This window comes from Rana temporaria, chromosome 5 (genome assembly GCF_905171775.1).
Source record: "Rana temporaria chromosome 5, aRanTem1.1, whole genome shotgun sequence".
Classification (NCBI taxonomy): domain Eukaryota; kingdom Metazoa; phylum Chordata; class Amphibia; order Anura; family Ranidae; genus Rana; species Rana temporaria.
In genome coordinates this window covers 269,277,843-269,305,108 of record NC_053493.1, presented here as the reverse complement: position 1 = coordinate 269,305,108, position 27,266 = coordinate 269,277,843, and the positions used below count along the sequence as shown (strand labels likewise).

The 27,266-nt window shown below is 43.3% G+C and overlaps 1 protein-coding gene across 4 annotated transcripts in view; it reads left to right on the top strand.

The window, feature by feature from the left end:
* The window catches only part of NFATC1 (nuclear factor of activated T cells 1), a 271,495-nt gene extending 245,174 nt beyond the window's left edge, over positions 1 to 26,321 (top strand). For 2 of the 4 annotated variants that reach the window (XM_040353852.1, XM_040353850.1), the window contains one exon: positions 24,452 to 26,321. In XM_040353852.1, coding sequence (XP_040209786.1) covers positions 24,452 to 24,501 — 50 coding nt within the window. In that variant the 3' untranslated portion in view covers positions 24,502 to 26,321. The remainder of the gene's footprint in view (positions 1 to 24,451) is intronic. The other 2 variants (XR_005749481.1, XM_040353853.1) reach the window with 2 other exon arrangements.
* The last annotated feature ends 945 nt before the right edge of the window (positions 26,322 to 27,266 follow it).

The window sequence follows — 27,266 nt, the reverse complement described above, 5'->3', positions numbered from 1 at the left end:
ACCATACACAAATCCAATGCACCTGAGGTAACAAAAAAAACAAAAAACGACACAGCAGAACTCATGAAAGAATGTGTTACGCGACTTTTTCCATTACTTCACAACTTTTCCTATGAAGTCTCTTTTCTTGTTCCCAAGTAAAAACTGCTTACATGCTCTTTAGTACTCACCCTCTACCACACATAGAGAAAAGTCAATTGCTTTAATCCCATGGTTTGCTACCTCTATGTGCTTTATAGGATTAAAAACAGATTACTGTCTAGTGTCTAGTACGGTCACCCTTTATGATTTTACTCAGTAGAGATGACTGCGTATTTGGCTGTTTGCATTTTTGTTCAAGATTTGAAATGATGAATTCTATGTTGAAATGTCTGAACTTTTGAATATAAGCCAGACTAAAAGGAGGCTTAAGCCTCGTACACACGATCAGTCCATCCGATGAGAACGGTCTGTTGTCATCAGTTAACCGATGAAGCTGACTGATGGTCCGTCGCGCCTACACACCATCAGTTAAAAAAACGATCGTGTCAGAACGCGGTGACGTAAAACACAACGACGTGCTGAAAAAAACGAAGTTCAATGCTTCCAATGCGTCGACTTGATTCTGAGCATGCGCAGGTTTTTAACCGATGGTTGTGCCTACTAACGATCATTTTTTTCCCATCGGTTAGGAATCCATCGGTTAAATTTAAAGCAAGTTGGCTTTTTTTTTTTAACCAATGGTTAAATAACCTATGGAGATGCCCACACACGATCGGTTTTGACCAATGAAAACGGTCCATCAGACCGTTGTCCTCTGGTTAAGCTATCGTGTGTACGAGGCCTTACTCGCCACATAAATAATATATCAGTCCTGATTTTTTATTTATTTTTGTTAGCCTTTGTCTGATTGCACCACTATAAGTTAGGTGCCTCACTATAAGTTAGGGCCCATTCACATAATATGCATTGGGTTGCTATGGGAGGCCTTGCCCAATGCAGTGCCAAGGCATAGACACATGCACAGCTCAGTGTACATTTACAACACCACTCTGTGCTGTGATGATGTGACTCCTGTGTGCATGTGCAAGAATTATGGGGCATATTCTTAAAGATCTGAGGCGGCGGAACGTATGTCCTTTACGTTACGCCGCCGCAAGTTTAAGTGGCAAGTGCCTGATTCCCAAACCACTTACCTGTAAACTTGCGGCGGCGTCGCGTAAAGTCCACCCGCGCAAGCCCTCCTAATTCAAATGATCCTGGTAGGTGGCGTGGATCATTTAAATTAGGCGCGCTCCCGCGCCGATCGTAATGCGCATGCTCCGTCGGGTAAATTACCCGACGTGCATTGCGCTAAATGACGTCTCACGGACGTCATTTGTTTTGGCTGTAACGTAAATGGCATCCAGCGCCATTCACGGACGACTTACGCAAACGACGTTAAATTTTCAAATTTTGACGCAGGATCGACGGCCATACTTAACATTGAGTAGGCCACCTAGGGGGCATCTTTATCTTTACGCCACGTATCGCTTACTGAAACGACATTAAAACACTACGGCGGGCAAGCGTACGTTAGAGAATCGGCGTGATTAGTCATTTGCATATTCTACGCTGACCGCCACCTAGCGGTCAGCGTAAATATTGCAGCCTAAGATACAACGGCGCAGGCCGTTGTATCTTAGGCATGTTTAAGTGTATCTCAGTTTGAGAATACACTTAAACATAGGATCGGACTTACGTTGGCGTATCTGCTGATACGCCGGCGTAAATTATTTGAGAATATGGCCCTATGTCATTAGGGGCGTCTGCTATAGTTTATGTACTATATCCATAGGCACTAATCATTTTCTGTAACATTACATGAACTGAATGTTGACCAAGGAATTTTCTAGTTTTGTAAAGGATCTGGGACAACCCAAGGAGAGCAATAATGTTATTTGGGTAGCACACCACAGTGGACAGTGATGCCTTGTACACACGATCGGAATTTCTGATGGGATAAAATCCTTCGGACCGTTCTCATCAGATGGACTGACCGTGTGTACGCTGCCTCAGACCAAATTCCGACCGCCCAAAACGCGGTGACGTAAAACACTACGACGAGCCAAGAAAAACTAAGTTCAATGCTTCCAAGCATGCGTCGACTTGATTCTGAGCATGTGTGTTTTTTTCTCCGTCGGAGTTCCACACAGAGGATCGGAAAAAAATAAAACATGTTCTATATCTAAACTCCAACGGAAAAAAGTTCGATGAGGCCCACACACGGTCGGAATATCTGATGAAAAAATTCCGTCTGACTTTTTTCATCGGAAATTCTGATCGTGTGTACAAGGCATGAGTGTTGCCAAATTAGAAGAAGAAGAGATTGGGGGGCACTTCCAGGGATAAAACCCACTTCTTTATTGAAACTTCATAAAAGCAGCAACATGACACACACGGTATGTGCTTGGTCAGCAAACATTCATTTTCACACTACTGTGATTAATCATTGCTGGATTTAAAGGGGCATGGTAAAGTAAAACCTGACCCTCCTTGTACCTATATGATTTGATTGCTGTGCTACAAGCAGGAGTCTTACGGACATGTAAAAACCTCAGCACAATAATTAAAAAAAAATTAAATGCTTTTATGCATACTGAAAATAGACAAAAAGCTAACACTTTGACTGAGCCTGCTTTGAACAAGAACTTTATCAAATTAGTCGCTGTCACATTGTTCTAATTGGTTCTGTCCTACAATAACCTTTTATTTAAACTACTACACTATTACTGGTTTTCTGTTGGCTCCTTGGTGAGCTCTCTCAGTCCCAGTGGGAGTTGCCTTTTTCTGCTGCTTAAATGGAGTAATTCCAGAGTGGAAGTGCATACACCTGGGGAAGATTTGTGCCGGAGAAACAATGCTGTATCTCCTGTACCTGTTACAGCTTATGGTTTGGTGAATGTGCATTGGATTAAAGTGGTGGCACTCTGTATTTTCGTTACACTACAAGGATCTACTGGATGGTGGAAGATCTTTGTTTATCTAAATATATATAGATTTTGATTGAAGAGACTTTGTGTTTGGCACATTCAACACTGTTTACGTATATTTTTTTGCATGTGCGGAGGGGTCAGGAGTGTATAAGGCACAGAATGCAGGGATCAAGAATGTGTAACGTGGAGTTCAGGAGTCAAGGGAGTCAAGAGTATGTAATGCAAAAAGTGAATTGGTCAGAAGTACAAAATGTAGAGAGGGCAGAAGTCAGGGGTGTGTAATGCACATAGGAGTTGATTTACTAAAACTGGAGAGTGCAAAATATGGTGCAGTTGTTCATGATAAGCAATCAGTTTCTAACTTCAGCTTATTTAATTAAGCTTTGACAAAAATAAAATGGAAGCTGATTGGTTTGTATACAGATCTGCACCAGATTTTGCACACTCCAGTTTTAGCAAATCAAACCCATAGTGCATGGGTTAGGAGAGTGCAAGATTTCCCCCGCAATACACACTTTATTGTGCCAAAATCCCTTCAGCCCTTCATTCCCACTGTGAAACATGGTGGTGGCAGCATCATGTTGTGAGGATGCTTTTCTTCAGCAGGGACAGGGAAGCTGGTCAAAGTTGATGGATGGAGCCAAATACAGGGCAATCCTACAAGAAAACCTGTTGCGAGTCTACAAAAGACTTGAGACTGGGACGGAGGTTCACCTTCCAGCAGGACAACGACCATAAACATACAGCCAGAGCTGCAATGGAATGGTTTATATCAAAGCATATTCATGTGTTAGAATGGTCCAGTCAAAGTCCAGACCTACGTTCAATTGGAAATCTGTGGCAAGACTTGAAAATTGCTGTTCACAGACGTTCTCCATCCAATCTAAGGCCCCGTACACACGACCGGGTTTCTCGGCAGGATTCAGCCAGAAACTCGATCGGAGCCGTATTCTGCCGAGAAACCCGGTCGTGTGTACACTTTTGGCCGAGGAAACCGACAAGGATCTCGTCGGGCCAAATAGAGAACATGTTCTCTATTTCCTTGTTAGTCAATGAGGAAACTTGGCTCACCGAGATCACAAGGAACTCGACGAGCAAAACGATGTGTTTTGCCCGTCGAGTTTCTCGGACGTGTGTACGGGGCCTAACAGAGCTTGAGCTATTTTGTAAAGACGAATGGGCAAAAATATCACTCTCTAGATGTGCAAAGCTTGTAGAGACATCCCCTGTAATTGTAGTGAAAGGTGATTCTACAAAGTATTGACTAGGGGGGGGGGGGGGGGGGTGGATACAAATTGCACGCCACACTTTTCACATATTTATTTGTAAAAAATGTTGAAAATCATTTATCATTTTCCTTCCACTTCACAATTATGTGAGACTTTGTGTTGGTCTATCACCCCACAGGAGATGCAGGACACCTGCTGACACCAGTGACCCCCATGGTCTGCACCTTTGCAATTTGCTTTAGGCACTGGTAAAAAATACACTGTACTTTCATTTGACAGGGAAAGAGCAAAAGGATGTAACCCATGGCAGCCAGTCATAATTATTCTTTCACAGGCTGCATACAGTATACTGGAAAATATATGAGTGAGTGCAGTCTGTATATACCCCCTGAAAATAGAGGGTAAACTGTTCCTGCGTGTTATACGCAGGGGGCTATGGAAAGTTTTTTTTCCTGAAACTTCCCTCTTAAAGTTAGGGTGCGTGTTATACGCCGATAAAAACGGTAAGTCTATACATATGATACTTTTTTTTTTACTCCTCCTTCCTCTATCAAATGCTTTAAAATTAAATAAAATACTCCTCTAAGGGCAAAGTAAAATATTACGAGTGCATACGGAAACAACAAAAAAAGGGGGGGCATTGTGGTTGTCAGATGTGTACGTAAAGTACCTAAAACTACCATGTAAGTCCTAAAGATATCTGTGGACAAGTGCAGAAAAAGAGTTCATAAATATCAGCTACCTGATCAATGTGGTTGGTACTACGAGCTAAAAATAGCATCTCAGCAGGCTGCACACATACAGTTTCTATTTGTAGATACAGAGGAAAAACAATATGCAGCAACCATGTCTCACTTCCTTCAGAAGCATTGTGTACAGGACAGGCTACCTAAACTTGTAACCTAATATTGGTCACAGCCATTCAGACCATAGACAGTGACTCTGTGGTTGTCATTCTATCCCCGCTTTGTGTCATTTCACTCTAGGTAGAAAGTGTGAAATTTGTAACGGTTGTGAACTAGAGAATTGACATTTTGCTGGCCTCTAATGTATAATTTATTGCATTTTTATTTACAAGTATTGATCCAGACAATGTATTAATAGAATCACTATCCTAAACATCTAGATGTATACAAGAAAAGTGTCTTTCTTCTCATGGCAAACAATAATTTTCCAACTAATATTTTACACTGCAGAGTTAAAAATTAAAACAAGATTTTGATTGGTTGCTATGAGCAATAAAAACATTTCTTTGCAAACTGTCCAATATGTATTATCATAGCAATGAGATTTGTTCAAATCATGCACTAGAAGTACAGTATATACCAGCATTAAAAGTAGACCTGATGCCTTTCTTACTAGGCAATGGGTCATCCACTATTTTTAGTGGGGTGTCTTATCTAGGCACTTCATTTGACTGAAATTGGGGGGGGGGGGGGCTTTCTACTCTTCGGTTAAATGTACTGTGGATTTGTATATAGTTTCCTTTTTTTTTTTCATGGTCAGGAATAAAAAAAATACAGCCTTTAGACTCTTTTTAGCCGGTGCTAGGGTTCTTTCTTGTGTTTTCAAGCTAACCTTTTCCACTTTGCTGAAAATAGCTTTTACAGAGCTCAATAGCTGAAGCTCCAAATTTCACACATAAATTGGCATTTGCCCACCTCTCCTCTATTCACATAATTTGTGATTAGAGGAGAGCACAGAAAGGGTTGGGCAGCTGTTCTTCAATGTACTGCAATGTAAAAACCAAGGAAGTTACAATAAAATACAATCAGTAGGTTGTGGGATATACTTCATTAGAGGTAAGTCATTTTGCTGAACCTATATCCCAGAAAATGTTTTTGAATTAAACTTAAAACTTCAAATAATATTATATATGTGAGCAACGTTTCAGTTTTTTATTTTTTTATACGTTTTTTTCCATAGGCCATCCCCACTCTTAATAAGGTCAGCATATTATGAAAGCTTGGCACCTTGTTCTGCCATTTAGTATTGTCATCAACCATAAATCTCATTATTTTTGGAGGGAAAAGGTATATTTATCTTGCCATGAAAGCCTTAAAAGCAGTGACAACATATCTGGCACTTTAATTGAAAAAAAATATATATATTAGATGACCCTAGTTTATTTTTTCGACCTTTGGAGGGCCAGTCCTAAAGTATGCCTTTTCTTTGGCAGTGGGTGGCAAGATTACCTGGTTTCAGGGAACCCCTGCTAATAATTACTATGGGCCATATCCACAAAAGAGATACTCCGGCGTAAGCCGTCGTATCTCTGGTTCTAACTTTGGAACTGATCCTCAGAAGCAGTTTTCCTAAGTTAGGCAGAAGATCCGACATCTGTAAGGGACTTACACTGCCGGATCTTAGGATGCAGTACCGCATCCGCCACTGGGGGCATTTCGAGTCGAAATGCCTCTTCTAGTATGCAAATTAGCACTTAGGGCGATCCTCAAAGCTTTTGTGCCTAGTTTTTTCGCCGTAAGTGTTAGTTTGCCTGGTGTAAAACTAGGGCTGCTTTTACAAAGTGTAAAGTTAGTCACACCTTGTAAAGGCCCATTCAAGCGACGGCATTTGGTATGCATTCCCGAGGGAGAACTCCACGGCAATTTGTAAAATCCAAACCGGCATGGGTTCCCCCCCAGGAGCATACCAGGCCCTTAGGTCTGTTATGGGTTGTAAGGAGACCCCCCCTCCGCCGAAAAATCGACGTAGGGGGTCCCCCTACAATCCATACCAGACCCGTATCCAAAGCACGCTACCCGGCCGGTCAGGAAGGGAGTGGGGACGAGCGAGCGCCCCCCCCCCCTCCTGAGCCGTGCCAGGCCGCATGCCCTCAACATGGGGGGGTTGGGTGCTCTGGGGCAGGGGGGCGCACTGCGGGCCCCCCCACCCCAGAGCACCCTGCCCCCATGTTGATGAGGACAGGACCTCTTCCCGACAACCCTTGCCGTTGGTTGTCGGGGTCTGCGGGCGGGGGCTTATCGGAATCTGGGAGTCCCCTCAAATAAGGGGGCCCCCAGATACCGGCCCCCCACCCTAAGTGAATGGATATGGGGTACCCATCGTACCCCTATCCATTCACCTGGAGGCAAAAAGTAAAAGTTAGTAAACACACAACACAAGGCTTTTTAAAATAATTTATTATTCTGCTCCGGATGCCCCCCCTGTCTTCTTTATTAGCTCTATTAGCAGGGGGGGCTTCTTCTTCCACTCTCCGGGGGTCTTCTCCGCTCTCCGGGGGGGGGTTCTTCTTCCGCTCTCCGGGGGGGGGCTTCTCCGGACTCCGGGGGGCTTCTTCCATCTTCTCCCCTCTTCCGCTGTTTACTCGGCGAACCCCGGTTCTTCTGCAGATGTCCGGTGCCTTCTTCTTCAGCGCTGGCTGCCTGCTATCTGTGTGTTAGCTCAATTTCTAACAGGCAGCCGGCGCGGTCTTCTGTGACGTCAGGGTCTTCTCTTCTGTTCTTCTCCCCTCTTCCGATGTTGCCTCGTTGCCTCTTGTCGCTGCAATGATGGAAGCGCGCCTTGCATCCCATTTATATAGGCATCACCGTCCCATCATGCTCCGGCAGGTACCCACGTGGTGGGTGCCTACCCACGTGCACCCACCACGTGGGTACCTACCGGAGCATGATGGGACGGTGATGCCTATATAAATGGGATGCAAGGCGCGCTTCCATCATTGCAGCGACAAGAGGCGACGAGGCAACATCGGAAGAGGGGAGAAGAACAGAAGAGAAGACCCTGACGTCACAGAAGACCGCGCCGGCTGCCTGTTAGAAATTGAGCTAACACACAGATAGCAGGCAGCCAGCGCTGAAGAAGAAGGCACCGGACATCTGCAGAAGAACCGGGGTTCGCCGAGTCAACAGCGGAAGAGGGGAGAAGATGGAAGAAGCCCCCCGGAGTCTGGAGAAGCCCCCCCCCGGAGAGCGGAAGAAGAACCCCCCCCCGGAGAGCGGAGAAGACCCCCGGAGAGTGGAAGAAGAAGCCCCCCCTGCTAATAGAGCTAATAAAGAAGACAGGGGGGCATCCGGAGCAGAATAATAAATTATTTTAAAAAGCCTTGTGTTGTGTGTTTACTAACTTTTACTTTTTGCCTCCAGGTGAATGGATAGGGGTACGATGTACCCCATATCCATTCACTTAGGGTGGGGGGGCCGGTATCTGGGGACCCCCTTATTAAAGGGGACTCCCAGATTCCGATAAGCCCCCGCCCGCATACCCCGACAACCAACGGCAAGGGTTGTCGGGAAGAGGTCCTGTCCTCATCAACATGGGGACAGGGTGCTCTGGGGTGGGGGGGGCCCGCAGTGCGCCCCCCTGCCCCAGAGCACCCAACCCCCCCATGTTGAGGGCATGCGGCCTGGCACGGCTCAGGAGGGGACGCTCGCTCGTCCCCACTCCCATTCCTGACCGGCCGGGTAGCGTGCTTTGGATACGGGTCTGGTATGGATTGTAGGGGGACCCCCTACGTCGATTTGTCGGCGGAGGGGGGGTCTCCTTACAACCCATAACAGACCTAAGGGCCTAGTATGCTCCTGGGGGGGGAACCCATGCCGGTTTTTTCTTTGAAAATTGGCATGGAGTTCTCCCTCTCAGGAATGCATGCTGAGCGACGCTGTCATTTTTTTTTTAAATTATTTGTTTTCCCGGCGCGTCTTTTTTTTCACCCGTCGCAACTTTAGTGTCCCGTCGCAATCCACAAAGCCGCCCGGCGTCAATTACGTTCGCGCGCTGCACGTCGGGAAAATGACGTCACACGCATGCGCAGTACGGCCGGCGCGGGAGCGCGCCTCATTTAAATTGTAAACACCCCCCGGAGAGGAGGACCGCCTTACGACGGCGGCACTTAAGTTACACGGCTTGAAATTTTTACGTAAGTGCTTTGTGGATCAGGCACTTAGGTAGAAACTTTAAGTCAGTGTAACTTAACTGCTGAAAGTTAAGTTACGCCGCCTGGCTGAGGATTTGGCCCTATATCTTTAGCTCACTGGACACTGGAAAGAATGCACCTTAAATTTGTGGTCATTGGGATAAATATTCCCCTTATAGATGGTTAAAATGATCATCATCATTGGTTTATTATCTGAGTTGCTCATTGCTCAAGAAGCCACTTGCAACCTCTGGAGGAACCTTGAGTTCACAGGACCCTGGTTGAGAAAGCTATAGGGGTTTATTTACTAAAAACAATCAGCTTCCAGGTTTTTTGTCAAAGCTTAATTGAACAAGCTGAAGTTAGAAGCTGATTGGCTGCCATGCACAGCTGCACCAGATTTTGCACTTTTCCGTTTTAGTAAATCAACGCCACTCTGTTCAAATAAAACAGATATTTTGCCACCAAACGTTGCTGAAAGCTGCTTTCTGATTGACAAACATGGGATACATATAATTCCATGGGCCCAAAGACATATTAATGTGTGTTGGAAGTCACCGACTTCAGCTTGTAGGTCGTCATACACTGCCATTACTATAACCACTTACTTATACCTTTAAATGTAAAGAGAAAAGGATTGCCCCTACTCCTGGCCAGGTGAACAAATGATAAAGAGCGGTCTCAGCCTACATGCCTCCACCACACTACCCACTCAAATGCATTTCGCCCGGTCCATATGGGCTTAGTCATAGGGGCGGAATACATCGCCGATGGGTGGGTGTGTGTTGTGGTGGAGACATGTAGATTGAGTCTGCTCTTTATCATTTGTTCACCTGTGCTGGTCGGGAGTACCGGCAATCCTTTCCTCTTTACATTTACTAGATCTCTGGATTGGTATCAAGATAAGCCTGCACCCCAGGCTCTGGGACAAAGGGATTAACTTTCACCTCTACTTTGATTGGTGGCAAAATGAATATACTTTTACCTCTAAGTTGAATGTTAAGACCCGTACACACGATCCAAAAATCTGAAGTAAAATTTTGTCCAATGAACGAACTTCCGATTCTCGATTTATTAGTATGGTTTTCGCCCAAAATATCGTAAGAGCAAGACTATGCATGCTCAGAAACGAGAGAATAAATACATAAATATTCAAAACATTACATCACCTCTGAAGTTAAATCTGTCGTACGAGAAATTTTGTACGGTGAGTAACCTCTTCACTTTCGATATAAGACTAGCATTCAACAAAGAAAGGACGAATGTTCGTCCGAAAATCGGATTGTGTGTACGAGGCTTTAGCTGCAATGAATAACTCAATTGATAAATCATTACAGCAGTGTCTTGCAGTAGCCTAATCTACACAGTTTCCTCCTTTTGCTCATTTAGATACACTGTAGCACAAGCTCACACTAAATGCACATACCAGCTTGAGTGCTTGTATATCTGTTACCTCCAGCACAGTATACATAGGTTTGCTAACACATACAACTTTTTACTCTCTGGCAGTTATTCGATAAAACAATATATACAATTGTTTTACCATGTATTGTCCAGTGATCCACACACGGTTGGCCCTTTTTAAATTTAGTTACATTAATGTAAACACTTGGCTTATGACTGTGACAAAAATAGCACGGGTGAGTAATATCAGAATTGCAGCACGGCTAGTTATTAATACTTGTTTTTCAAAGTCATTATAGAGCGTCAGTGAAATCAGGGTATGACCAAAGATCACATAATGTGGCTGTGATTTTCTGTTCTTGAACATTGAGTTTCCACTTTATAACTTGAAGAAATGAAAGACGTGGGAGTGTAGAAAAAAACAAGCCCTACTCTTAACAGCTTACCACATCCTGTTTTACTATCTCTTTTGATGGTATCACAGAAGTTTACAGCTTCATCCTACCATTCTGTACAGCAAGTGGCGAATGTCACAGGTTACCTTAAGTTCTCAGCCAGTTTATTTGTCTTATTTTTTTTTGTTAATTGAAAACCTATGAATACTAATGAAAAATATTGTTGACAGTATTAGATGGGGATGCTTTTCCCTAAAAATGACATGAAAGGGTCAAAAGGTGTGAAATAACCAAGACCATTACCACCTATCATGGACAGGAACCATGACCACTGAGGAGCATAGGCCTAAAGCCATAATAATCATATCTACCAATAACCTTGCCCCAAAAAACAACGTTTAGACCTGTTACGGTGGAAAGGACAAGGCCACAGCTTTATTTGAATCATAACATAAGAAATTTTCCAACATAAACAATAAACCCATGCCAGTCACAGTAAAGCCTCGTACACGATACGCTTGTTGGCAGGGGATTGTCTGTTGACAGACTGTTGTCCTAAAATCCGACCGTTAGTACACTCCTTTTGACAATTGTTGTCCAACTTTCAGTCAACAAATGTTGGATGACAGTCTAGTAAATTTTCAGCGGACAACAGTGTGACATGTGATTTTCGTATGGTCAATACACAAATCTGTCACAAAGTCGAAAGTACAAACATGCATGCTCGGAATCATTGCTCACCAAACACGAAATTAGCAGAAGGGGCCCAAAGGGTGGAGCCCAAGAGCTGAAATTCCTCGTAGTACATCACTACGTTCGTATTTGTGTCACGACAATTGTGTACCATTAGTATGCATGACAAGATCCTGGCACACGCCCTTTTGACAAAAATCTGACGCTCGGTCGGCCAACAATCGTATCATGTGTACGAGGCTTAAAGCCTCGTACACACGTTCAGTTTTCCTGAAGGGAAAACTGTGAGGAGAGCTTTTTGCCGGGAAACCCGGCAGCGTGTATGCTCCTTGCAGTTTTTCTGATGGGAAAACTGCCCAACGGTTTTAGTTTTCCTATACTGCAATGGAGCATACACATGGCTGGGATTCCCGGCCAAAGCTCCATCGCAGTTTTTCTGTCAGGAAAACTGTCCGTGTGTTGGGGAAAGTCTGAACCGATCATGTGTACGAGGCTTTAGACTGTGAGCACTCATGAAACCATAACCTAATCTAAAAAGGCCTGTCATTACCATAAGTTCTGGACAGCCTTGGACTGGTTGAACTTCCACTGAACGGTATAGAGTATAGACCTTTAAAGGAAACCTTTATGCTGGTAAGATAAAACTGCCAAACTGTGACCTGGAAAGAAAAGAAGAGCAGGGCGGGCAACTTTTTTTCCTGCTTCTTCAAAGGGTGAGTGAAAAAATGTACCTCACAAAGGAACTTTTATAGGGTTCAGGCACAACCCCTCACCCCTGTTACCAGATAGCCAATCATCTTAACACATTTTCGTTTTCATCCACTTAGTGCACGCATGTAATGTTGAAGGTTTTGTCCTCCCCATCCAAATTACAATTTTATCTGCTAATGTCTAAGGCCCCGTACACACGACAGAGTTTCTCGGCAGAATTCGGCGAGAAACTCGGTCAGAGCCGGATTCTGCCGAGAAACTCTGTCGTGTGTACACTTTCGGCCCGATGGAGCCGCCGAGGAACTCGTCGAGAAAATAGAGAGCATGTTCTCTATTTTCTCGTTGTTCTATGGGAGCTCTCGGCCCGCCGAGCTCCTCGGCGGCTTCAGGGCTGAACTGGCCGAGGAACTCGATGTGTTTGGCACGTCGAGTTCCTCGGCCGTGTGTACGGGGCCTAATACTGTAGTTTCCTGCAACTTTACATATGTATTTGTAGTAAATATTATCAATAGATGTTTTCCTTGCTGCCTTGTGTTTTAGGTCTTGTTGCCTTTTAATTGATATTAAAGAGTATATCTAAATTTAAAAAAATTGGATCGAGTGAGGAAATATTCAAACCTCTGTTGGTTTTCTATTGCTATCTAGGGCTCCATTAGAGCAATTTCTCTTACTTCCTTTTCTAGTGACAGTAGTTCCACCTGAAATGAAATGAGGTTAAAAATCCAATAGACAGAAATAAAAATAAATTTATTTTTTGCAGTTAGGGAAGGTAAGAAGCCTCCTTTTTGTTGTCTGTTCTCTGTTAAAGATTTTCACTTACCGTACATTGTTTCTGGTAACTGGTCTTCACCAGGATAGAGAGGGAGGCAAAATCTAAAAGAAACCCTGGAAAGCAATAAAAATCCAACAAGGGATCAAAGTTTTCTCTAATTTATCTAAAACAGTCAAGAGTTCTAATCCTTCCCTACTCTATCCAAAACTAAAAAAAAGTCTAGATGGACTTGTTGGATATAAACTTTTAGTAATTATATGACAAAAGCAGAGTTTTGTCCTTTGCAGGGAATAGTACCTATTGATACCAGTTCAGACCCAATTAAGTGAGAACCCTTTTGCTTTCACCTTTGAGGCTGGGTTCACACTACTACACTACTTTCATCCTACTTTGCTCTGCTACATTGGTCCTACATTTAGGCTGGGTTCACACTACTACACTACTTTCATCCTACTTTGCTCTGTGTTCAATGTTTCCCTATGAAAGCGTCTTGTAGCGTCCTACACAAGTCGGTCCGACTTTGAAAATGCTCCCTGTACTACTTTTGGTCCTACATTGATCCTACTTCAGGCCCATTGAATATCATTGAAGTCGGACCAAAGTAGTATCCTGTTCATGAAAGTAGGATGGATGTAGGACCAATGTAGGATAAATGTAGGACCAATGTAGCAGAGCAAAGTAGGATGAAAGTAGTGTAGTAGTGTGAACCCAGCCTCATCCTACATTGGTCCTACATCCATCCTACTTTCATGAACAGGATACTACTTTGGTCCTACTTCAATGATAGTCAATGGGCCTGAAATAGGATCAATGTAGGACCAAAAGTAGTACAGGGAGCATTTTCAAAGTCGGACCGACTTGTGTAGGACGCTACAAGATGCTCTCATAGGGAAACATTGAACACAGAGCAAAGTAGGATGAAAGTAGTGTAGTAGTGTGAACCCAGCCTTTTAATTACATTTTATTGGCAGAAAACTGGAGGCACATACATGAGCTGGCTTTCAGCTTCAGTAAAAGTACTGATGACTGCAGCTGGTCCACACAAAGTGTTGATGGTTGTTCCATTGACACCCACTGGGGTGTTCTCTCCAAAGCAGCTTTCAGGTGTTCTGGTGGGTTGTAATTGGGGAAACCCATACTGAAATACTTTTGCTTCTTTTTCCTTCCTCTTTCTGATGCAAACAGATGTTCATTGTGCTCATAACCTGACTTTAGGTACGCTCTTCTTGATATATATCGTAGTTCATCAACAAACTATACAGACCTAGGAAAATAAAATACTTTGCTCTTGCACCCTCAATTAAACAACAAATAATCTGCAAACATAATTTTAAATTTTCACTCCAGTTAAAAGCAAAGGCCAAGGACTGAAATGCATGTAGGGAGCAAGCTTTATCTGTTCAGTACTTTAGTGTTTCATCCAAGCATTGCTGTACTCCACTAGTCCTCCCCACTCTCCATTTGTTGGTAATCTATTGATCTGAGAACTAGGCATGTGACAGAAGAGGAATTCCTACATATGCCCAACACAGACTGTTTATTATCTTTCTTATATTAGATGTAATGATCAGATCTATTTTTGAAAGTGATTGATGACACAGAAAGCAGAGAAAGGGACTTTACACAGACTTTAGGATATACACTCCCAATGAACCTGTGAGGTGCTAATTTAGTTCTTGTTGATGTTGATTTCAGGCCGGGTTCACACTATACTACACGACAGCAGTACGACTTTCATCCTACTTTGCTCTGCGACATCGGTCCTGCATTGGTCCTACATTGGTCCTACATCTATCCGACTTTCATGAACAGGATACTACTTTGATCCGACTTTGTGATAGTCTGACTTGTTCTTTGACCAATCAAAACAATCCCAGAGTGAGATAAATTCCTTTTACTGCTGCTGTAATCACATGTCAGATGTCAAAAGTCGGATGGTAAGGTCAAGGCTCCTACTTTGGTCCGACTTCAATGATATTCAATGGGCTGAAGTAGGATAAAAGTCAGACCAAAGTAGTACAGGGAGCATTTTCAAAGTCGGACCGACTTTCATAGGGAAACATTGATTTTCACACGTCATGCGACATGAGCTCCCAATGTCGGAGCATTTGTCAGACAAGTGTGAACCCGGCTTCAGAGATTCTGATCAGCGGTTAAAGCGGTAGTAAAACTCATTTTGTTTCCAAACCCTGCATAGCATACTAGCACACTATGAAATACTTACCTTAGAACAAAGCATTCTAGCGGCAAGCTGTCTCCACTGAAGGCACTTCCATCTTCACCCAGCGTTCCTTCTGGGTTTGTGTCCTCCGGCCGTCTGATTGCCCACACCGTGATGATATTGCAGGATTTACGGACCGCTTCACAAAGCTCTGAAGGTACGGCACGGGTATGTCGTCCCTTCAGAGTGCATGTAGCGTAAATATCTCCTAAACAGTGCATGTTTAGGAGATATTCACCGTATCCTACAGGTAAGCCTTATTATAGGCTTACCTGTAGATACAAGTTTACAGAAAGGGATTACTTTCATCTATTTTGTGAACTTCCTGCTTTTAGCATGTTTACTTAATAGCATTACTAATTGCTTTTTTTTGCTACAGATAATAAAATATATTATTTATAACATATATCACAATTGTTGTACCCCTTCTTTTTAAATTGTAATATTTATTTATTAATACAGGTACTTCTATAGCGCCATCAATTTACACAGCACTTTACTTAACCACTTACCGACCTGCCGCCGTCATTATACAGCTGCAGATCGGCATGATCCTGCGATCCATCGTAGCTGTACGACGGTCCCTTTAAGTGGGATAGCGGGCACGCGCGCCACCGGAGGAGTACGCAAGCGCCGACTGCACTGCTGGGGTGCCAATACTCGTGACCAGCAGTCGTGATGACCGCTGGTCATGAGCTATCGTGAGCAAGAGAGGCAGAACAGGGATGTGTGTGTGTAAACACACACATCCCTGTTTTGTGAGGCGAGGAGATGCAGATTGTGAGTTCCTACAAGCTGGGAACCACGATCTGTCATCTCCTATAATGAGACCCCTACCCCAACAGTTAGAACACACACGGGGGGAACACAGTAAACCCCTTGATCGCCCCCTAGTGTTAACCCCTTCCCTGCCAGTGACATTTACACAGTAATAAGTGCATTTTTATAGCACTAATCGCTGTATGAATGCCAATGGTCCCAAAAATGTGTCAAAAGTGTCTGGTGTGTCCACCATAATGTCGCAGTACCAATAAAAAGTACAAACATGCATGCTCAGAAGCAATGCTAACCATAACACAACATTAGCAGAAGTTGCCCAAAGAGTGGCGCTAAAGAGCTGAAAAACCATGTAGTTTTGTGTCTGTTGGCTGACAATTCTTTGCCGCTTGTATGCAAGACAAGTTCATGGCCAACGCCCTTTGGACAAAAGTCCTACGCTTTGTCCTTGGAAAATCCGATCGTGTGTACCAGGCTTAAGACTTAGTAATGCCTTATTCAGACTGAGACTCAGTAATGCTGTTGACATGATCCATACTGAGACTCAGTAATGAAGTTGATCTGATCCAGACTGGTACTCAATAACAGGGAATGGTCTGATTCAGACTGAGACTCAGTAATGGGGTTGACCTCATCCAGACTGGGATTTAGTAACAGGTGATATCCTGATTCAGACTGAAACTCAATAATGGGGTTGACGTAATCTATACTGAGACTCAGTAATGGAATTGACCTAATTCAGACTGAGACTCAGTAATGGGGTTGACCTGATCCATACTGAGACTTGGTAATGGGGGTTGACCTAATTCAGACTGAGATTCCATTGCTTTGTTGCCCTTATCCATACTAAAGCTACACACGATAGGTTAACCGTAGGACAATGGTCTGAAGGACCGTTGTCATAGGTTAACCAATGAAGCTGACTGATGGTCCGTCACGCCTACACACCATAGGTTAAATAACCGATTGTGTCAGAACGCGGTGACGTAAAACACAACGAGTGCTGAAAAAAACAAAGTTCAATGCTTCCAAGCATGCGTCGACTGGATTCTGAGCAAGCGTGGATTTTTAACCGATGGTCGTGCCTACTAACGATCGGTTTTGACCTATCGGTTAGGAATCCATGAGTTAATTTTAAAGCAAGTTGGCGTTTTTTTAACAGATGGTTAAATAACCTATGGGGCCCACACACAACGGTTTTGACCGATGAAAACGGTCCTTCAGACCGTTGTCCTCTGGTTAACCTATTGTGTGTACGAGGCCTAAGACTCAGTATTGGGGCTGATGTGATCCAGACTGAGACTTAGTAATGGGGATTGGCCTGATTCAGGCTGAGATTCCGTAGTTAGGTTGCCCTGATCAAGGCTGAGACTCAGTAACAGGAGAAAGAGTTAAGCTAATTGTCATGAAAATCTTGTGCCACAAAATCTACCTTCTATATACCATGTGCCACAACGTAACACATGACAATGTACCATTTGTTTGAATTAGGAAGGCAATGTGTGCACAAACATTCATGTATCAGTAACAGCTTCTCCCCCTCACAAGTTATAATCGGGAAGTTGCTTTTTTACCATTTCCTGTGTATCTGTGACATGTTTTTATCTTGATTGGCAATATTAACTCTTCTGGTACAAAGGAAACTTTGGTCATTCTCTGTGACACAAGTAACTTTGGGCACTTATTTCACAGAAAGCCATGTCCTAGAAAAAAGGTGTTATCATCTGTTGACATTTTTCATATCTCTGTGGTAATCAGGTGCTTGTGGTGGCAACGGTGGTAGTGAGTGGGTGGACAGGGGAGGAATGGAAACAGGAGGGATGTTGTACAGCTTGCTTTAGATGGCCTTTGCCAGGTTCAGTCATTTCCTGTCCGCCTGCCAAAAAACACAGGCTGATAAATTGACATGAAATGATGAGTGTGGGAACTGTGTAGTCTGACAGTGTACAGGACAAGACGACAGTGACGGAAGAAGCAGCAAAAAACAAAGAACTATCCTTCCATCTTCAGATAACTGTCTCTTATAATACTGACTCGTTGACATTGACTGACTCCTTTCTGTAGTACACACTTAGTAAAACAATGGTGGAAAACAAGCAGATGAGAGCTAACAGCTGAAAACTGATGTCTGTATACTGAAGTGAAGCTATTTCCAGATGTGTGCAGTCTTCAGTTGTTGCACTGGTTGGACTTTCCAGATTGTTTTATAGTAGAGAAACATAAGGACAAATCCCATTACAGTGATTGGGGTTGAGCCTGTTGGCTTAACAAAGTGAATGTCCACTGAGCCTAATAAAGTGAAGCTGTGTTCACATCAACCAATCATGTGCTAGAAAAAAATGCTGCAGTTCTACTCTCCCTCGCACATGATTGGGTGCACATAGATTCACCTCATTTACCTTACCTTTGCGAAGTGCATATTTATTATTATTATACAGGTTTTATAAAGCGCCAACAGTTTGCGCAGTGCTTAACAAAATAAAGGCAGACATTACAATTTGGTACCTGCTTACAATCTAAAAAGGGAGGGTCAATTGATACAAAAGGTAATAGCTGTGGGGGATGAGCTGATGGAGGAAGTAAAACAGTGTAAGGCCCCGTACACACCAGCGGATCTGTCCGATGAAAACGGTCCGCGGACCGTTTTCATCGGACATGTCCGCTGCCGGATTTTGGTCTGATGGCTGTACACACCATCAGACCAAAATCCCAGCGGAAAACAAACGCGGTGACGTGTCGCGACGTGGCCGCGCCGTCGCCGCGACGATGATGCGGCAACGTGCGCGACCCTGAAAGGTCAACGCTTCCACGCATGCGTCGAATCACTTCGACGCATGCGAGGGATTGCGGCCGATCGGACGTGTCCGGTGAGTCTGTACAAACGACCGAACACGTCCGACGGACAGGCTTCCAGCGGACAGGTTTCTTAGCATGCTAAGAAATTTTTGTCCGCTGGAAAACGGTCGGCTGGACAAATGTCCGCTGGAAACCTGTCCGGTCGGCCGTACACACGACCGAACTTGTCTGCTGAAACTGGTCCGCGGACAAGTATCAGCGGACAGATCCGGTCGTGTGTACAAGGCCTTAGTTAGAAGCAGGATAAGCTTCTTTAAAGAGAAGAGTTTTCAGGGATCGTCTAAATATGGATAGATTAGGGGACAGTCAGGTATGGATTGGGGTAGGGAGTTCCAAAGAATGGGAGAAGCTCTGGAGAAATCCTGGAGGATTTCATATACACTTTGCTAAGTGAACACCCTCGTATTATTTAGTAAATCAAATCCTTTATATTGTGTTTAAGCTGTTTTTGTAAACATGTTATTGATTTCAGTCACACCATATTCAGTTTAATTGATTTTCAATCTTTCTGTACCTTGCCATCTTTCAAATATGCTCTGATGAGGTGTATTCCTCCTGTTTTTCCACCTGAGGAAGTGCTTCCTAACTAAGGGCCCCCCATATTTCTAGTCCTTGCAATTTGAAGGAGTTGCAGGTCTTAATAAAGGGAGGTAATTTTTTGGCATCCATGTGTACAGTCAGTGTAGGAGAACTATGTTGACTGACTCAGCATGGTTGATATGCTGGTTGTGGGTAAAGAAGCACAGTATTTACTCTTGCAATTACTTTTGATGATCTGTAACTGGATTAAATCCTGGGAGAATGCCATCAGGAATATTGAAAGGAAGATAATCATTTTGAAAGGGTCAGTCCACCCAACAGTGGTATTTTAATGATAGGTGGAGTGTGGTGGTCAGCTCCTGGTTTGTTATGCATCATGACTACTTCAGGATCTCTTGGCCATAACGCCATACTCCCTGTCACCGCTGATATTTTGGGTAATTGCACTCATATTTGCATGTTCCAGTATCTCTTGCCTCCCTAATATAAAATGCACTTTGAAAACTCTGTCAAGGAGAGTGTTATTAGCCCCAGAAGGTGTTTAGACTCAGGAACTCAAGTGCACACCAAACAAGTCCTTCAGAGATATAACTGTCAAGTTATTCAAAAGTCCTGCATCAAGGTATCAGTTCTGGTTGGACTGACCCTTTCATACAGCTCTGCCTACAGGTACACCTTGACATTGGAAGCACTCTTATTATAGTTATTATATTTGATAGAATTTCATTGTAGGCATTGGTGGGTAAAAATAGCACCTGCAAAGCGCCTTGAAAGTGCCTCTCCTCTCACTCCAATGTGAAAGCCCTCAGGCTTTCACACTGGAGCGGTGCGCTGGCAAGACGGTAAAAAAAGTCATGCAAGCAGCATCTTTGCAGCGCTGTAGGAGTGTTGTATACACCGTTCCCAAAGCGCCTCTGCCCATTGAAATCAATGGGCAGCACTGCCAAACTGCCGGCAAAGCGCAGAAGTGTGAAAGCAGCCTATGTGAAAATGTCCAAATTGGACCCAATTAGCTATTTTCCCTCCCCAGTGTCATGTGACTCGTTAGTGTAACAAGGTCTCAGGTGTGAATGGGGAGCAGGTGTGTTAAATTTGTTGTTATCGCTCTCACTCTCTCATACTGGTCACTGGAAGATCAACATGGCACCTCATGGCAATCTGAAAAAAAAAGAATTGTTGCTCTACATAAAGATGGCCTAGCTAGTAAATCCAGCTTTTGCAAAACTACAAGTCCCATAATGCCTCTGCCTCTGGGTGTCATGCTTATGGCTGTCAGAATCTTGCTATGCCTCATGGAAAATGTAGTTCTGCAACAGCTGGAGGTCCGCTAATTGCATGTCCCTGGCCTAGGCTATAAGAAGATTGCCAAGACCCTGAAACTGAGCTGCAGCATGGTGGCCAAGACCATACAGTGGTTAAACAGGACAGGTTCCACTCAGAACAGACTTTGTCATAGTTGACCAAAGAAGTAGAGTGCACATGCTCAGCGTCATATCCAGAGGTTGTTTTGGGGAAATAGACGTATGAGTGCTGCCAGCATTGCTGCAGAGGTTGAGGGGTAGGGGGTCAGCCTGTCAGTGCTCAGACCATACGCCGCACACTGCATCAAATTGGTCTGCATGGCTGTGGTCCCTAAAGATAATGCACAAGAAATCTCGCAAACAGTTTGCTGAAGACAAGCAGACTAAGGACATAGATTACTGGAACTGTGTCTTGTGGTCTGATGAAACCAATATACAATTATTTGGTTCAGATGGTATCAAGCATGTGTGGCGGCAGTACAAAGTACAAAGACAAATGTGTCTTTCCTAGTCAAGCATGGTGGTGGGAGTGTCATGGTCTGGGGCTGCATGAGTGCTGCCGGCACTGGGGAGCTACAATTCATTGAGAGAACCATGAATACCAACATGTACTATGACATACTGAAGCAGAGCATGATCCCCTCCCTTCGGAGACTGGGCCGCAGGTCAGTATTCCAACATGATAATGACCCCAAACACACCTCCAAGACGACCACTGCCTTGCTAAAGAAGCTGAGGGTAAAGGTGATGGACTGGCCAAGCATGTCTCCAGACCTAAACCCTATTGAGCATCTGTAGGGCATCCTTAAACAGAAGGTTTCGTCGAGGAAACTGTCGAGAAACTTGACGAGCCAAAAAGAGAGCATGTTCTCTATTTCCTTGACGGGAATGGAGAAAATTGGCTTGTCGAGTTTCTCGACGGCCTCACAACGAACTCGACGAGCAAAACGATGTGTTTCGCCCGTCGAGTTTCTCGGTCGTGTGTACGAGGCCTAAGACATTAATGTTGTCACATGAAAAGATATAATATTTACAAAAATGTGAGGGGTGTACTCACTTTTTTGGGATGCCGTATGCTGCTGTGTTGGCTTTGTGAATTTAGCCCATTGTGTTGCATAAATGGAGGTGTATCTTTTGATATATGCTTGCAATAGGGGTTACTGAAAATGTCCCGTGCAAGGTAACCATGTAAAGGAACCCTCCAAATCACCTTTAGTGCAGGGCTTTCACTACATATATAAACTATGTTACTTTTATGGTTTCCACACCTGATGCTACCTCAGGCTGATTTACAGAAATAAAAAGAAAAAGTGGAACTGTTGCCCAAAGTAGTCATATTTGTTCTTTAGGGCTGATTCACACCTGAATCTCACAGGAACACGGTCTTGGTTCCTTTCTTTCCTTTCAGTGCGGTGCGATTTTCAGCCCATTCATTCAACAGTAGCGCATTCACTACTGTTCAAAAACACACTTCTCCGGATTGCATGTTGCTGTGGTACCATGCGATCCAGTGCAGGCAAATGCACTGCATTTGGGGTGTCCTTAGGATTTTATTAACACCCAGATTGCACAATCAGTGCATTTTGAACATGGTGTAGCAAATACGCACGTGACATGGTTTTCCCACTCCACGTTCTGGTGTGAACAAGTTTTAATGTTCAAAGTGCAAGCTTAAAGGGGTTGTAAAGGTTCGTCTTTTATTTTCTAAATAGGTTCCTTTAAGCTAGTGCATTGTTGGTTCACTTACCTTTTCCTTCCATGTCCCTTCTAAATGTTTTTTTTCTTTGTTTGAATTTCTCACTTCCTGTTTCTCCTCAGTAAGCTTTCCACCATCATCTGAGCATTGGAAAGTCATTTAGAACAGCTTACTCAACAGATTATTGAGGAGGAACAGGAGGTGAGAAATTCAGACAAAGAAAAAAAACATTTAGGCCCGCTCCGTTGATCTCTGCTGAGCCGGCGGATGACAGGGCGCTCCCCGCACACTGTGCAGGGACCACCCTGTCTTTTCTCCGCTCTCTCCTATGGGGGGATCGGATGAACACGGACCCTCTGTCCGTGTTCACCGGATCCAATCCGCCAGATGGATGGAAAAGTAGGTTTTTCCTCCGTCACACTTTGGCGGATTGGAGCGGGTCGGATGTCAGTTCAGGTCCGCCTAAAAAACTGGCAGGCGGACCTGAACGGGCCGCCCATGTAAAAGAGCCCTTAGAAGGGAAATCGAGGGAAAAGGTAAGTGAACCAACAATGCACTAGCTTAAAGGAACCTATTTAGAAAATAAAAAACAAATCTTTACAACCCCTTTAAAGCAAATTTGTGCTTTGCCTGTACAGGGCAAAGTAACAGGTTTACTTTAATCCCTCTATCCAGCAGCACACACTCACCTTCCCTTCACTCCCCCACCATGCTGTTTATCTGAAGTAAATCCCTGTACACACGGCCCAGAATCTCGTCAGGAACAAAACTTTGTATTTCATGATGAGATTCTTGGCAAGTTTCTCTTGCCGGCCGAGTGTACACACGGGCCATTCAAAAGAACCGTCGTTCTTTTGAATGGCACGAATGCGGTGACGTCATTGACTATGACAAGCATGCTCTCGTCACATTCTATGCCCTTTGCCGCCATATTGCTTCACCCTACCTATGCCTTGGAAGCTACCGCACATGTGTCAAAGGCATTTCGAGCATACGCGGGTTTCCATGGAGAGGTAAGTATACACACGCTTGGGTTTCTCGGCAGGAAAACACTGCCGAGAATCTCACGACGAGAAAATAGAGAACAGGTTCTCTATTTTTCTCGTCTAGATTCTGGGCAGTTTTCTTGACGAGAAACCTGAAAGCCTCGTACACACGCTCGGTTTACTCAGTTTTCTTGCTGGTTCTTGCCGAGAAAACCGTGCGTGTGTACGAGGCATAACAGTGAAAAAACACCCAGGATGTTTGGGTGTATAGAAGCATGTGACACACTTTTTCTGACAGCATTAGGCTTAGGACCAGTGCTGTAACATGCGAAGAGTCCATAGCCCTGTATAACATGGGCAGATTCTTCTGCTCTCAGTAGCCAACGAGGAAAGGTGAGTATGAGTTAAAGCCTCATACACACGATCAGTCCATCCGATGAGAACGGTCTGAAGGACAGTTGTCATAGGTTAACCGATGAAGCTGACTGATGGTCCGTCGCGCCTACACACCATCGGTTAAATAAAACGATTGTGTCAGAGCGTGGTGACGTAAAACACAACGACGTGCTGAAAAAAACGAAGTTCAATGCTTCCAAGCATGCGTCGACTTGATTCTGAGCATGTGTGGATTTTTAACCGATGGTTGTGCCTACTAACGATCGGTTTTGACCTATCGGTTACCAATCCATCGGTAAAATTTTAAAGCAAGTTGGCTTTTTTTTAACCTATGGTTAAATAATCTATGGGGCCCACACACGATCGGTTTTGACCGATGAAAACGGTCCTTCAGACCGCTGTCTTCTGGTTAACCGATCGTGTGTACGAGGCCTTACTGGGGTGAGGTCGCTGCAATAAGTACAGGTTTCTTTCAAGAGTGAAAGATGAAATATGATTAGCTGGTGTGTTTGTTCGCGTTCTAACCAAATTTCATATGGAAAGAACGAACACGACTTATGATTTATATTAATTTATTATAGAAATGCAAATCTGGTGGTCAAAATGAACTTGAATCCTTGACTTTACTTTTTTTTCTCTTGCAGTAAATGAAATAATAAGAAATGACCTCTCAATCAACAATGTCCATTCATAGCTTTGACAATCCTGAACTTAGGCAGTGGACCTGTCACCAATCTGCTGTGGAATGAAGATTAAGTAATGCTTTGGATTCCTATCACCAAGTCCTTCCGTCATTTAATGGAGTTTATATCTCTGGTACAACAGACATGTTTAGTCTTCAGCAGAACTCTCATCTCAAAAAAACATAAGAAATAAAAACATTGTAACTGTGTATTGTATGGAATATAACTGAAATACTTGACGAAAGCTGATGGCCAGGAACCGTGACTGATCCGTATGGCACCACTGGATGCCGGCAGTGCCTTAAATGTTTATATTTGTGGCATTAGGATGAATCAAAAAAAAAAAAGCTTTCTGTTTGCTACCAAAAGAAGTATTTTCGGTGCAAAGAACTATAAAGCAACTGTTTGGCTTGCTGTATTATAGAAGCAAACTTAAATCCGACGAAGAGAAAAACTCAGCCTACAAACTCTCTCAATGCTGCAGATCAAAATGAAAGTATCGCCTTAACCTGCGCGCCTCAAAAACAACCAATCGGACTCTTGTTATATTTTATCTAATATATTTAAAGTCATCCTTTTTTAATAAAAGAATGTTGTATTCTCAATTGGGAACCATAGCACAAAAGAAAGCATAAGCACATGACAATTTTATAAAAGACATAAAAACTGCATGTTCAAATGTGATTTCCTCTGAGGATGATACTTTACTGTGTCAGAAACATTTCATATTTTCCCGCATTAAAAATAAGCACTTCCATATTGATATTTCAGATTATATTCTGACTAAAACCCCATCCTCACGTATTGGATCGTTTTCATCTTAACGACAAACCATTATATCTGCATTAAAAAAGAAAAACGACTTATATTAAGCTAATATGTCACCTGCCTTATATTCCTAAAGCCATCCCTTGGGTTGATACATAGGTATATTGTATGCATCGTGTTGCTCTGTCATGAAAGCAAGCACTTTAAATAAGAAATAAAAAAAATAACAAGTTGCATTAAACTAAAAGCAACAAGTGTAATTTGTACATAGGTGACGATAAGATTGTAAATATTTGTATGGTTCCACAAAAGCCTTATAACTCTTGTCATTCTTCTGCAGTAAGGGTGGTTGACATGTGCCTCAGCAACTGTTATTAAACTACAATTCCCAGAATGCCCACTGCCAGCTGGCAATGCATGCTAGGAGTTGTAATTTGATAACAGCTGGGGTCTCGCAGATTGCCTAAGACTGTACATGGGGAATGTTACCAAAAATAAAAAAAAATGGCTGACAGTGCAGTGCTATGTGGTATGTTTCCATATTCATTAACCTAATTTGGAGTATAGTACAGATATTTAGTATGACCCAGTTCATTAATTATTGTACAAGTAGCAGCTTAATATATCACTAGTGATACAGTTTTTTTTTTTTTTTTTTTAACTTCATGTAACCAAACTAGCATGGTCTAATTGAAACTGATATGTAACTAATGTTGTGCCTTAGTAATCGACGCCCTCTTCTGGAAAAAAGCCTACATTACAAACTGATTGAAAGTAACTGGCTTGAATAATATAATGCTGTGTATTATGTCTTACTTTTTTGAAAGCAAATGAAAAGCCATATTTATTATTTGCACACGACTGTGATAAACTGAATAGATAATATGGCTTTGTGTATCATTTCATTTTTCATGTGTAATCGAAAGATGTTTACCCCCTTTATAGCACTATAGGATTTGCATGATATATGTATAATAGATGACAATTAGACAAGTCAGTGCTCAGAGACTACGTTTGCTGGCTGCCCCTGAACATTATCAATAAAGCAATATCATGGAGCCAGTATGGCAGTGTTTCATTTCTAAGTTTTGTTTAAACTAATGTTCATTTATTCTTGTTTCCAGGGCTGCTGCTAGAAATCACGGTGCCCCGTACAGCCCCACCAATATATCAAAACAAGATTTTCACAAAAAATACACAAATAACATTATTAGCGGACACAAACATAATAGAGAACCTGTGTAAATTAACCCTTTTTAATAGTTTTTTTTTTAATGTATATTTTTTTTTTAAAGTTACAATAAATGTTTTAACAGGACAGGGAAGCCAACAGTGCCACGAGAGGGGGGGGGTGCATCACAGTGATGGGGGGGGATCAGAAGTAGGCAGAACAAGGAGGGGGATCGGTGCGGGGGAAGCGATTACAGCAACGATGCCCTGTGTCTGTTTCTCTCCCTGCAGCAGCTGAAAGCCAACGGGAGGGAGAGAAACCGACTTTCAGCAGCTGCAGAGAGCTGCACAGGGCATCTTTCTGTAATTGCACCTCCGCCCGACCACACCCATTCCTCCTGCTGTTTGGGGCCCCCTGCGTGCCCGGGCCCCCTACAGCAGGACTGGTGGTCCCACTCTATCAGCAGCCCTTCTTGTTTCCTGTAAAAGGTAAGTGGGCTTAAAAATTCATAATACAATCCTGGGAGGAATAAAGTTGGTTGCAGCACCCATTGGCTTCTTATATTTTTCAGGAAAAAATATAAGAGATCTGTGGGGGATTCGTTCTGCTGTGTTATGCCAGAACCAAAATATCCAGTTTTGAATGGATTTTCTATCAGTCAAATTGGTGTCACAGCAAAAGAAATATAAAGTAATATTGATACAAAGACACAGGCTGGAGTCAGCGGTCCACTGACATACAGACATTAATAAACTATTAACAATTAGTGGCAATGAATAACAAACCAAAGTCCAAAAATGTAGTGGCATCTAAACAGGTCCATGCAGAAACAGTGCG